This window comes from Camelina sativa, chromosome 7 (assembly GCF_000633955.1).
Source record: "Camelina sativa cultivar DH55 chromosome 7, Cs, whole genome shotgun sequence".
Lineage (NCBI taxonomy): Eukaryota > Viridiplantae > Streptophyta > Magnoliopsida > Brassicales > Brassicaceae > Camelina > Camelina sativa.
The window spans coordinates 25017359-25031298 of record NC_025691.1 but is presented as its reverse complement, the minus strand read 5'-3'; the positions used below and the strand labels follow the sequence as shown (position 1 = coordinate 25031298).

The window sequence follows — 13940 nt, the reverse complement described above, 5'->3', positions numbered from 1 at the left end:
TTTTTTTTTTTTTTTTTTGGGTAGGAATTAATTATTGCAATCGCTGATTGCCAAATTCCATCGAGAAACCAAACTCAAGGTCGAGCTATTTTTGGACGCACGCCTACTTATTTTAACCCTACTTGTATCATAGTTTGGAGAATATGTACCCTATATATATGATGAACTCATGATTGAATAATTTGTATTAATGCATCATGTTGATGTACTTCTTTGTTCTCTCTATCACAAAACACTAGTATGTTTTTTTTTGTTTTTCTTAAATTGAGAAGCCTTTAATGCCTTGATAAGCGGCAGAATATTCTCACTCGCGTTATTATTAAGTTAATCACCAACAAATATGTTCCATTTATCAGAAAAGAACAAAAACAGATAACGTACCAGACTATTTAAGAAAGCAAAAGATTTGTCAGTGTTTAACAAAAGAAAATTAATAAAAATGTTCAAGGGCCATATATGTTTTTATATAGATCCAAAAGAAGAAATCACATACCCCATCAGTTTCAAAATTTGTTTTGTCAACAAAATTATTCAAATTATATAAAAAGTTCAAAAATCCAATTGAATTTGCAAACTTCCAAAAACAAATCACAAGAATGCTTCCAAGCACTACGATCGAATCGAGTAAGCAATTTTAGATGAAAACGCATATTTGTGGCTAAGTCTAATTACGTGTATGATGGATTTCGAGATTATATGAGCATAAAGTAAATAACGCAAGAGCTTTGTTAACGGGGTTCGGTTTTTCCTACATCTCCGGGACCTAGTCCAGAACAAATTCACTAGAACAAGATAGCAATTACAACTGCATATGATCATTCTTTTCTAGCTGAATAAACCATCAAAAGATCTCTCTATTTTATTGATGGAGCGACACCACACATCTTGTGTGCATCTCTCAAAACTACCTTGAAGCGCGCAAGTCTTCATGAAGCGCCCTCTTGGTATTTATATCAATTGCCCAACCCCTAAAGCTAGCAACTTTCCTATTACACAACAAATAGGAATTGAGAGATTAACAATAATTGTACAACCCCTAGGGTTGACAATTTTCCTATTTCTACAACAAATAGGAATTTCCTATTATACAACAAATAGAAAAGTTTATCTCTATGATCCCATCTTGAATCTTCTATTCAAGATGTTCATCCAGCTCAGCAGCCGCCACTTGGCTTGTCCAAGTCGACCCCATTTCTGTACTCAAACTCTTCAACTCAGCTTCTTGTACTACTTCATGTATTAACTTCGGACTAGTACAACAACTGCTTCAGACGTTTGACTCATCCTATGATATATCTAACTGTAGGGTTCTTGATTTAACATCTTATCTTCTCTGCTTTGTGTTAATCACTGTGTCCAAGATCACCAAGTGCTACTTAAGTTCTGCTCTACCAGCATTTGTACCAAGTAATACTTCATCCTCTTTATCAAGTAATATTTCATCTTCTGTCAACTCTTCCAGCATATGTATCATGTAATGCATCAGCCTTTGTATCAGTTTTGTCTAGCTTTAGTAGAGAATCCATGACATATTCTAAACTATATAAAACTCCAATCAACACAACATCTTCATTACTAATTAACTTTTTAAATATTGTTAAGGAAAAATTAAAAAGAAACGGGGAAAATATTATATCAGTCAATTATACTTTTTTTTTTCTTTGGAATACGTACAGACTTACATGGGACTTGCAGACCCTAAAACTTTCATAAATGAAGTCACAAATTCTATGAAGGAAAATAAAAATTAAATGAAGTCACCATAAATGATGCATTAAATTCTAATCGTGAGGTCATCAAGTAATATTCTTGACATAGTGTATACTAGTAATAGTATAACCTATTACTACTTTATTTCATAAAAGGTAAGTTTCGGTTTGATAATTCAACAAGGACTTTGAAATTTTCTTTTATGAGAGAAAATATCGCATTTATTAGCAGCAAGCAGCCCAACCATAAAACTAGTGATCTTATTTCAACCATATAATTAACAATTTAACATACTGCTGACTGCATGCGGTTTATGTTTAGCTTTGTGTCTTTGAAATGAACCCAAAAGTTAGCTATTGTAAACAAAATATAGTATAATGCAAATGCAAAAGAGCTTTTCAACCTCATAAAGATTAAATCTAATAATTAAGTCTTGATTTCCAAATAAAAAAGATAAAAACGAAACACATACTTCTGCAGACTGGGCTAATGTTCTCAACCTCCTCACGAATTGGTCAGCTGATCGGGGTCCTACCTTTTTACTCCGCTATGCCTTTCAGTTATCAGTATATTCACTATGGAAAGAACGCAACAGTAGAAGACACGGGGAAGCTCCCACTCCACCAGAGCAGCTCCTCAAACGGCTTGATAGGGATGTCCGCAACAGATTGCTCTCTATACAACAGCAAGGTGATGGTCGTTATGAGAACTGTATGGTTCTTTGGTTCGCCACACACTAGGGGGTTTATTTCCTTAGCTCACTAATCTCTATCTTTGTTTTGAATAGCTCAGAAACATGCTGCACTTTATGTAAAAACGTTTTTACATTTTTTCGAATAAATTTTACATTTTATTCAAAAAAAAAAACTAAACACACACATTATTAATACTACAAGAAAATAATTTTATTAAGACGAAATATTTAGTCACAATAAAAAGTATTTAGTCACAATATAAACATTATTATGAATTTATGACGATTTTTGAATGGTTGCAATACAATGGTCACAAATTTTTATTTATAACAAAAACGTCACAAGAGTTGCAACGAATATATTAGTAACCATTTTGTCATCAATAATTACGACATAAAAAGTAACAAAATTGTCTCAATTACAGGCTAACAAAACGTCTTTAAATCGTCACAATTCGTGTTTAAAATAACGTTTTAATTATGTATCTTATTATTACGAAACTATAGTCTCAAATGGTCACAAATGATAATTAAAAATATTTGCAAAATTTTAACAAATACTCAAAAATCATGATATTTTGTGACTATCATAATGTCCAATCTTATCATTAGAAGTTAGTTTTAAATGATCACAAGTTATTACTAAAAAATTCATTGCATATGATAAAAATTATAACTAAAAAATTAATCTCAAAAAAATATTATTTTTTTAAATTTATAATCATACAAATTTTTTATAATCAGAAACATTAGATATACACTATATGCTATCTTTATTCTTACAAAAAAAAATCACAAATTCGACCAGATGCACATATTCGACCATAACTTTCATATTATAACTCCTATGGAAACGATCTCAAGCTCTCTGGAAAGGTAAGACTCAGATCTTTCCAACGGCGGATAGATCAGCTTCTGGTTCAATTTGTAGCAGTGAAAAACGATTTTACAAGATGACTGATGTTAATTCGCGGATTTGCACAGAATAGGTTTGAGAAAACATAGATAACTTTTAATCTACAAAAAGATTCCAAAATCCTTTGCAGAAAACTTACATCTATGGATTGGGAAATAGCTCACCAAAATTCGTCCATAAAAGAGTCCGTTTACCCCTTTTTCTACCATCTCCTAGGACATGTAAGATCTGTCATTAATCTCAATTGTGGCTCCTTGTTCTCTTTCTCTCAAATAGTGTACTCTCTCTCTAGGTTTAGGAAGCCAGAAATTATAAAGAATAAAATCCTAATCATCTCTTAAATAAGTCTTGTTAAATTAGGGTTAGAGACTTGGCTTAATGAGCTTTGTATAAATGACATAACAATTTATACTATTTTATGACTAATGTTTACTCATTTTGATGTCACAAACTGTGACCGGCATATATGTTATAAGTTCATAACTAATTTGCAATGACATATTGGTCACAATGTAATCATAAGAGTGACGATTAATATTATCGTAGCATATTCGTCACTAAGTGTNTAATATAATGAATAATTTAATAAAATAAGATCTTATTTAACTGAAGTACGTGAGAAATCATGTTATTAATTTTAAAAAACTTGTACTTATTTATTCTCTCTTTTCATCACTTTTTTTTTTGTAAATAATGGGGTTAAAAAAATTGACAATTTTGTAGATCTACACTTTTAGTTACTGCCTTGCAAAAGAGTCAACAAGAAGTTGGTGGATAATATGTATTAGATTTTTACATACGAATAAATTGTAATGTCTAAAATGGTAGTAGAACAAAAAGAATATAAATATTGACAATGTTAAACATATAAATATGCATTGGTGGGAAGTTGATGGATTTTTAGTTGCTTAATTAGTTGTGGGGTTGACTTATATTTTGGTAACGCAATGTCTCACAGAATTAGGTACAACTTAATCATTGTATTTAAGTCAATTAATCACACACAAAAAAAATCAAAATTATCTATCTATATGATTATTTTTGAAGTACATTTTGTGTTATGCCCTTGAAGTTTCTGTTATTTAATTTGTTTTATTTACAACATTAACCCCTAACTATTTTCTAAAATAACAATTCCTGGAAACGCATTTAACGGAACTATATTAATCGAACAAATTTATTTACACTTATTGTCATAATAAGCTTGACACCATCTATACTTTTTGATGTTTCCAAACACAACTCTACGCATTAAATTTTAAAACAAGATTAAAATCAGAAACCCTATTTTAGTAGATCTTAAAGGACTATATGTGATAGTTGAATGTAAATCAACCGACTTTGAGAAACAAAGGATTACAATCTCAATGATTATTATGATGTAGATAACGTTCATAAACACGAGAATCCAAATTAAGAAAATCAATTTAGCAAATATTTAACTTTGTCACCAAGAAATACATTTAATTCAGTATATATCTCGTTAAGAAACTGAATATTATTCTGCAATAATGTTACCAACTCAAATAGGCATACAGACAAATCTCGTGTTTATTGCTAAGGATCGTTTGATTCCTTGCTCATCAAGCATTATTGATTTACTGGTTAAGAAACTATTGTATTATATATATTTTATTTTTATTTTTGTAATTTGAGAAGGCTTGATTGTGATTTTCGTGGATAGTTATATGGTGGGATGGGTTTTATCTAAGTTTACTTCAAGAAAATATAAACATTTCTTATTGTTAACAAACAAAGCAAGATTGAAAGGCAAACAACTCATGTGATGTTCAAAAGAGGAGCTCCAGAATTTGGAGAANTTATCTCAAAAATATGTCTCAATAAAATTATTTTCTTGTAGTGTAATGAGCCAAGTAAAATGAGATTTACACTTACTTTATAAGGCGGTTAGGTTGAAACTTGAAAGGCGTTTTGGTTGTCGACAAAGCATAGAATAGAAGTCAAGGAAAATATAGGTGACGAAATGTTCAATTTNATTGGTGGGAAGTTGATGGATTTTTAGTTGCTTAATTAGTTGTGGGGTTGACTTATATTTTGGTAACGCAATGTCTCACAGAATTAGGTACAACTTAATCATTGTATTTAAGTCAATTAATCACACACAAAAAAAATCAAAATTATCTATCTATATGATTATTTTTGAAGTACATTTTGTGTTATGCCCTTGAAGTTTCTGTTATTTAATTTGTTTTATTTACAACATTAACCCCTAACTATTTTCTAAAATAACAATTCCTGGAAACGCATTTAACGGAACTATATTAATCGAACAAATTTATTTACACTTATTGTCATAATAAGCTTGACACCATCTATACTTTTTGATGTTTCCAAACACAACTCTACGCATTAAATTTTAAAACAAGATTAAAATCAGAAACCCTATTTTAGTAGATCTTAAAGGACTATATGTGATAGTTGAATGTAAATCAACCGACTTTGAGAAACAAAGGATTACAATCTCAATGATTATTATGATGTAGATAACGTTCATAAACACGAGAATCCAAATTAAGAAAATCAATTTAGCAAATATTTAACTTTGTCACCAAGAAATACATTTAATTCAGTATATATCTCGTTAAGAAACTGAATATTATTCTGCAATAATGTTACCAACTCAAATAGGCATACAGACAAATCTCGTGTTTATTGCTAAGGATCGTTTGATTCCTTGCTCATCAAGCATTATTGATTTACTGGTTAAGAAACTATTGTATTATATATATTTTATTTTTATTTTTGTAATTTGAGAAGGCTTGATTGTGATTTTCGTGGATAGTTATATGGTGGGATGGGTTTTATCTAAGTTTACTTCAAGAAAATATAAACATTTCTTATTGTTAACAAACAAAGCAAGATTGAAAGGCAAACAACTCATGTGATGTTCAAAAGAGGAGCTCCAGAATTTGGAGAACTAAGAAAATGATTTAGCACAGGTACGTTTACTTTAGCATTGTTACTTTTTTTTTTAATTGCTTACTTGACTTTTGAAATTATGTTTTTCACAAGAACATGGCCAATTAAAACATGTTTCATTTTTCCCCTGTAGGTGAGTCCTTGTAAAGGCAATGTTGAGAACAGAGCCAATTTTGAGTTTAGTATACCTACCTAGGTATCATCTTTATATCTGTTATTATTAAGATCTACGTTATTCTATGGCTTTCCTAATTCATTATTAAAGTTTTGATTTACAACATAGTTTCACATATCTCAATCCCATATACCAAAATTTGTTTTGTTTTTCCATCAAGCAACATTCAATAAAAATAAGTATCAAACCCTTATAGGTAAGTGATTCTATGGGATATGCCGATATGTAGAAGTAAGAGAATGGTTTACTATCAGCTTTTTGAAATTAAGTTTACTTAATTTTTGTTTATTGGCCTTCGTATTGTATTTATCACAAATCTCTCGGTTAATTTTACTTCTAACCAGTGGTGTAGATAAAACATAACAAAGATACGATATACGACAAGAGGGATAGCTTGTGAGTTCAATATACTTATCCACGTGTATTATGAAAGCTATTCAATGCACAAAATTGTAATTACAAAGTTTATTATATAGACTGACATTATTATTTTCAATATTTTGGTTTAAGACATGAAGTATTGATGACTATCCATTGTATCAAGGTGTATGTACTATGTAACATTAGAGTAAATGTTTTATCGATCATATCACTTAGACTTGATCATTCTACACTTTTTAGTATTTGTTTAGCTATTAGAAAATAAATTTGTGATTTAAATAATGATATATAATACCTCTCTTGAAAACCCAAAATTAGTATTTTGAAAGAATTTTTTTTGTATATCAAAATTAGTTTACATCATACTTTATATTAGTTTCAAAAAATATATTTGAAATGAATCTAATTAACATTAATTAGTATCCCATAATTACCATATTTTTAAATATATATATATATATATATATATTCTAAACATTTTAATTTGCTAAAAAAAAAAAAATGCTTGCATATAGTTTTTATGGGTTGCCTATTATACTAAAGCACACAAAATATCTTAATTTTGAATTAACAATCAAAATACAATTATATAATCTTAAACACTAAACAAAACAAATAAAATTAATCAATATAACTTAAACATAAAAAAATTTAGTTATAAAAATTATCCCGCGGATTAAAATCTAGTTTCAATTTAAATTTAGAAACGTAGATCTACCATACTTCAATTTTCTTTGCTTGCTATATAACGTGATCCAAGAACCGATGGTCTTTATATATATACAACATAGTGTACACGAAAATTAATCTCCCACAGTTTTAATCGAGATAGAGATTAAAGAAAAAGAAAAAAAGGAAGAGTAAAGTTGAATAACGAAGAGTTTCGGGGCAAAACAGAAAGAAACTGGAAATTACGGGCCAAAATGATACAAAATGTTACTCTGACTACTACTGAGGAACGTCGTCTTCTTCTTCTTCTTCGTCGTCTCTATGCGTTTGAGAAGCCGTTGATTTTTCCGATACTCTTACATTATATTTTTCATACACTTTTTCTCGATTCTCCGACCACCATGTCTCAGCTTGATGTTCCCCGAACCTTCTTCGGCTGCAAGAAACAAAAAACAAAAAAAAAGAAACAATCACAATCTTTAGTATCATCACACTTACTGGTAAAAATTTGGAATGTAAAATTCAAAGAGTATGAGGAACAATGTTAACCTGAAGCGGACTCTTCGTAGATCTCTAGTTCCATCGTGGAGGGCGACAAGGGTTATATACACGCCTGGCTCGTACTGCTCGATCCACTCTGCTTCTACCTGATTAGTATTGTTAACAAGTCCTCCTGTTTGGCTCGAACCATTGTCGCTGTTGTTTTGGAACTGGAAAGGTTCGTTTCTCTCACTGATTACTGACTCGCTGTTGCTAAGCCTCGGATCCGCTGGATAAGCGTTGTTGTTTCTATCGCTCGCTCTAGGCGTTTGCTTTGGTGACTGGAGATTGGACCAAGATGCGTTTGCAAAGGCAAAGTCAAAAGGAGCAACTGAAGATATAGATGAAGTCATTGACTCCGACCTTGAAGGATGGAACCCATTTTCTTCAGGGAAATGGAAACCGTTTTGGTCTATTCCGTTTTGAAGGCAAGCGAGTTTTACACTCTCACCAGGAGGCAACTTCTCAGCTACATCCTTGAGCTGTTGTTATTAATACACAAGCAAAATCAGTTAGAGTTAGCTTGTGGGAAGTAAATTCAAAGTTTTCTATGTAGTTCATAAAATCTGTTGGACTTACCTGTGCTATGAGCGACTTTATTGCTTCTTTTGCGGCTCTTGATTTGGCAGATTCCTCCTCTGCCAGTGTTAAGGCTTCCTGAGTCTTCTTAACCGAGTTCTGAAGCTCTACTTCTTGGCGTTCACATTTTTGAGTAAGACTGTCAACCTAAAAGCAAATCCATGATTTTTAAATTAGACTCACATGAATGACAATACCAAATCGGTAGATCATGGAAAAGAAAGTGACTTGTGGTCAGCTTTTATCCATTCACAAGAAAACAAAATGAGAACATGGAAGAATGAACCTTCTCTGAGAATGTATATATACCTGTGTTCGTAACTTAACGATCTCCTGATTCAGGATTTCATTGGTTTTTTTCATATTATCTGCTATACCCACCGGAAAATAGAGGCCAGAAGTCGAAGGCATAGGAGTGGCAGAGCGGGGAGGACTAGATCTCCTAGAGAAAGGTGACACCGAGCGAGAGTTAATACCTGATGGAACAGGAACTAACTTTGGAGTCGCTCTTCGCATATCACCTATATTAGACTGCACAGCATCTTTCAACTGCAATAAAGAAGGCAGCTGAGAGTTGCGTCCGAGTGAAAACGTGTCAGTCTTCTTTCCTTGTTTTGCCGCTTTGCTATCCAACTGCTTAATTAAGTCCATATTGGATGTCCCAAATTTAGCTAATCTTATTTCAGATTTATCTAATCTGTCTTTGTTCTCCCCTGAAAGACGAGGCACAACACTGTTCCTTCTGTTAGTATCGCTTATCTCAGACACTTTGCTGAGCTTAACATAACAAGAGTCGCAGACACGATATAGTCTTCCCGCGCTTGGGGCCAATGCAGCTCGGAATGCTTTTTTTGAGCTGCATGAATGGCAGTGCACAAGTCCACAATTGTAACAGTTATGTCTTTTCCTTGTAAACCCAAAAGCCAGTCTACAGGTTGAACACTGAGACTGCTCAGCACCAGAGACCCATTTGTGCAGACATATGGCTGCAGTGTAATTTGATCCGCAAGCAATGTACTTTACATGTCTATCCTTTAAAGCTTCCACAAGAGTTGGTACTTTTCGATCCTCCAGATCACCATGCCCTAACCTCCCATTGGCTCCTTTACCCCATGTGTAAACTTCATTTCTAGATGTTAAGGCCGCCACATGATATGCGCCGCATGAGATCTCCTCGACAAATTCACTTGCAAGCTTGTCTTCCACCAAACACGGTAATTTCCCGTCAGTCTGTAAATTCCCAAGTTGACCATAGACTGTACTCCCCATTGTGAACACTTGTCCAGACGTGGTCAAACCAACTGTTAAACTGTGTCCACATGCAATTTTGTGGAAGTTGTAATCAATTAATGCAGGCACACACGTTGGTTTAAGCCGAGGATCCTTGTCACCATGTCCAAGACGGTTTTTGTCTCCATCACCCCATGTGAACAATTTTCCAGATGATACAGAACTTGAGTTTGACTGCGTGACAATGATCTCAACAACAGCAGCAGTGTGCCAAACCCCGCATGAAACCGCAATCGTTCTCAATCCTGATAAAGATTCAACTTCTCGTGGATACTGAACTGTTTCCTTGTCACCGTGTCCTAAGACACCAAATGTTCCATCTCCAAATGTAAAAAGCCTCCCGTATGATGTTATCAAAGCGGTATGCCAGGGTCCACAACTTACAGAAGCCACATGAAGCCCCTCGAGAGAACCTGCAATTCTTTTTGGAATCCAGTGACTGATATCAGAGCCATGCCCAAGAAGCCCGACATTATGTGTACCGTCACCCCAGGTATATAGCTCTCCGGCCAGAGTAACAGCACAAGTGTGGAATTCTCCACAAGCAACGAAATCAACAGAGGAAGTAGCTATGAGAGATTCAACAAGACGAGGATGAAAAACATCTTTCCCAATTCCATGACCCAATCTTCCACCAGATTCTTCACCCCAAGTAAAAATTTCACCTTGCCTTGTCACAAATGCCGCATGCCTAACACCACATGCAATTTGATGAACATCCAAGACAATATTCGACTCCAGTGGCTTCGGCACATGGACATCCGTTCTTGTGGTCAGATAACTTGCATTCTTATCAATCCCGACCTTAACAACATTGTCACATATAACCTCACCCCAAATATAAACGTCACCTAGAGCATCTGCGTCATCTGCTGCAGAACCATGACTAGAACTACTTTGGGCACTTGAGACACTAACCCGAAAACCATCTGAACCAGATACCTTTGTTTGCATAATTTTGTTGTCCAGTGCAACATGTGATTTCTCTGACTCAGTTGAAGGAACCTCAGGCTCAGGCTCAGCACTCTTAGGAGAAACAATAGGATCAAAATTAAAGGGAGTCCCCGGAGAGCTGTGACCCCGTGAAGCGCTGGCAGAACTGCTACTTGGACTGCTTGATGTCAAGTCTCTGCTGGCCTGGAATATATAAAAATCAAACAAATGCATTGAATACTTAACTGGAAATGTTCATATCAACCAATAAGTTCAACAGTTGTCCTGAGAAAATGATCACAAAACAGCGTACACAGAGTACTTACATCAACTGAAAGGCTTCCGCCACTCCAGCCATCAATTTTTGAGCGCCCGCCTTGGCCACCCGATATTAATGTTTTCAAGCCTCCAATCCAAATCTCAGCCTCAACCTTGTCCTTACAAATCTATTAAGAAGTAAACTGTTATCCCTGGAGTTATTATCAAGTGTTGTTGAAAGTATTCTCCAAATATTAGTTTTCAGGAAGACTAACCAAGTCAAGAGACTTCTTTTTTCCGTTGTATAAGAGAGAAAACGATAAGTAATCTTTCTCTGGGCGAAGATAGCGCTGGAAAACAGCCTGTTCCAAAAGAGATGAAATGGTTATTATATATAATCTTGAAACAAGGGATGCAGAGTTTTAGATACAGAAGAAGCTAATAAATGAAAGATATCTTACAGTTCTTTGCCCAGGTACAATTTTAGATACAGAAGCTAATTTCAGTCGCTTTTCACCACTACTCGATATCCAGATCAAAGATTTTTCATCCTGCACAACCAACAACAGCAAGTATATAATAAGCGATTGTCCAAGAAGCAAGTAAAGGAAAAAAGAAGTGGTTGGAGCAGAAAGCAACTTACACTAGACAGTCTAAACGGATAAAACTTTGGCTTTCCTTTGCGACCATATTTCAAAAGTTGAGTCCCCTTCTTCAATGTAATCAATGCCTGCGAGTATCAGTTTAACAGGAACATCTGTTAGTTCCACTCTTCCCCAATTGCTTACAATGTATAAAAGTCCTTCCTTTTTCAATAAACCTCAAGTTCACTAAAAAGACAAAACAGATTCAAGACACAAGTTATCTAATTACACGAACAAAATCTGATGGAAACTCAAACAAATAATCACCCAACTAAACTAAGAATTCGGATTTGCTGGACTTTTTTACAATTTGAACAAACCGAAACTCGAAAAATTTCAGCTTGGGGATTCATAAACATAACTACTGATAACGCCCTTGAATCGTTTAGCCCCTTAATTACAACAATTTTGACTCAAGATTTGAGCTTTATATACAGCTTCAGAACCAAAAAATAATTTCAAGTGATTACCAAATAGAGGAAGAGAGAGAGAGAAGGAACCTGTTCAACGTTGTGGTCGGCGGCATTACTGTAGGTCACAAGATCTGCCATTCCATGTGAAAAAAATCAGCAGAAGACCACCCCAAACCTCTTCGATCCTTACACGAAGGACCGTTCATCATCTACAAACAAGAGCCCACGAGGTCCTAGCCGCCGTGGAAACCATCAATTTAAACACGTAACCAGCCCACCCAGAACTTGGTCAAGTCAGAAACAGAGAGAGAGAGAGAGAGAGAGAGAGAGAGAGAAAGAGAAACGTAAAAACTGAAAGAAGAAGTTAAAACTTTGGCAGTTGCCCAGATCTAACAAGGCTTCTCCAAATTGCGAAAAAAAAAAAAGGAACAGAGAAACCCAAATTCAAAAGAAAAGAAAAGCTAAACGATCTTCAGAGACTCTTCCTCCCAAAGCAAAATCTGATTTTTTTGGCAAGTGTAAGCTTTTTATTTAAGTTTAGCAGTGACGAAACAAATCGTGTTTTTTTTTGTTTTTTTTTCCGGGAGATAAATAGTGTGGTGGAGAGAGAGAAAAATCCGGCGGAGAAAAACGACGGAAAAGCAAAAAGGAACAAGGAGGAAGACAAGCAAGTCAGAGACAGCGATGACAGAGAGAAGACGTGACGGTTAAAAAAAAACTACTACTGTTACTCTATACTACTATTGTAGTTTTGTACCACTAATAAAAAGTAGACCAGTTTATTTACTTCTAGTGATCACCTATTACCCAACAATATATACTTTATTCCTCCTTTTTTTTTTTAATCTTTAAATGTTCTTAAAAACAATTTCATATACTTTTTGAAAAATATAATACTATATATTTATGTTAAGGCATCCCTATGAGAGTCTATGACTCTGTGATTGTGAAGGCTACGGAAAAAAGAAAAAGCATTAAAAAAAAAGGTGAGGGGGAAGAGAGGCGTTCCCCATGCAGCAGAGTACTACATTCGAACTTAAAATTGTTTTGGTGTTTTTTTTTTTTTTTTTTTTATCTTTACATTGGTATGGGCAGGCATTGTCAAATGTGATGATGATACATCATATTCTCTGTTTGGAACTTATAGTTTTATCTTCCTCAATCTGATGATATTGCCATGCGTATTTCTTAGACTTTTACTGTTATCTTAAATATGACTATTACTGAGTTCTAATCCAATTAGGACCAGAGCTGGCCGGTTCAGGTTGTCCGGTCTAAGAAGACTTCACGCAAGGAGGGGACTGGGGGCTATAACGGTAATTTACAAAAAGAGGGAAGGTTTATTCTTTTTGCGGAGCGACGTTGAATGTTGGTTGCCCGTGGCTACGAAAAGACAAAGTACCCCTAAGGAGGAGGTAAGTAAGTGGGGCCTTGGTTGGTCTTTGGTAGGCTTGGGCATTCGGGTTTCCGAATCCGATCGGGTGCAGATTTTCGGGTTCACCCCTATAGTATCCGATCGGATTTTATATACTATAGGGTCAGGTTCGGATCGGGTTCCTTCGGGTTTGGGTTTTGTTCGGGGAAACCCGAAGAACCCGATCGGGTTGTCCAAAACCCGATCGGGTTGTCCAAAACCCGATCAAAACCCGAGTATGTTCAAAGCAATGCAATGCCAAATGTTCAAAGCAATGCAATGTCAAATGCTTACAAAGGTGACTTAAATGCAATGTCAAATGTTCAAAGCAAAAGAAAAAAGAAATTCAAGTCTAAGTCAAACATTCTACAAAGTACAAACCAT

The 13940-nt window shown here is 34.5% G+C and overlaps 2 protein-coding genes across 2 annotated transcripts in view; one reads left to right on the top strand and one right to left on the bottom strand.

Moving 5' to 3' along the window:
• The window catches only part of LOC104702462 (protein IDA-LIKE 5-like), a 1209-nt gene extending 954 nt beyond the window's left edge, over positions 1-255 (top strand). The window contains exon 2 of the mRNA XM_019227352.1: positions 25-255. Within this exon, the coding sequence (XP_019082897.1) occupies positions 25-47 (23 nt within the window). The 3' untranslated portion in view covers positions 48-255. The remainder of the gene's footprint in view (positions 1-24) is intronic.
• LOC104702461 lies at positions 7568-12894 on the bottom strand. The gene is made up of 9 exons (XM_010418319.2): positions 12230-12894; positions 11729-11815; positions 11547-11636; positions 11361-11447; positions 11154-11273; positions 8914-11031; positions 8605-8751; positions 8035-8507; positions 7568-7921 (listed from the first exon to the last, which is right to left on the bottom strand). Exons 1-9 carry the CDS (start codon positions 12278-12280, stop codon positions 7765-7767), a joined length of 3330 nt encoding a protein of 1109 aa, XP_010416621.1. The 5' UTR covers positions 12281-12894; the 3' UTR covers positions 7568-7764.

Excerpts from the sequence above, each read along its gene's own strand:
- LOC104702461 (XM_010418319.2), bottom strand. The coding sequence starts at position 12,280 with ATGGCAGATCTTGTGACCTACAGTAATGCCGCCGACCACAACGTTGAA. Across the intron at positions 11,032-11,153 it reads GCGGAAGCCTTTCAGTTGAT|GCCAGCAGAGACTTGACATC; the intron begins GTAAGTACTCTG and ends TATATATTCCAG. Across the intron at positions 7,922-8,034 it reads CTACGAAGAGTCCGCTTCAG|CCGAAGAAGGTTCGGGGAAC; the intron begins GTTAACATTGTT and ends TGTTTCTTGCAG.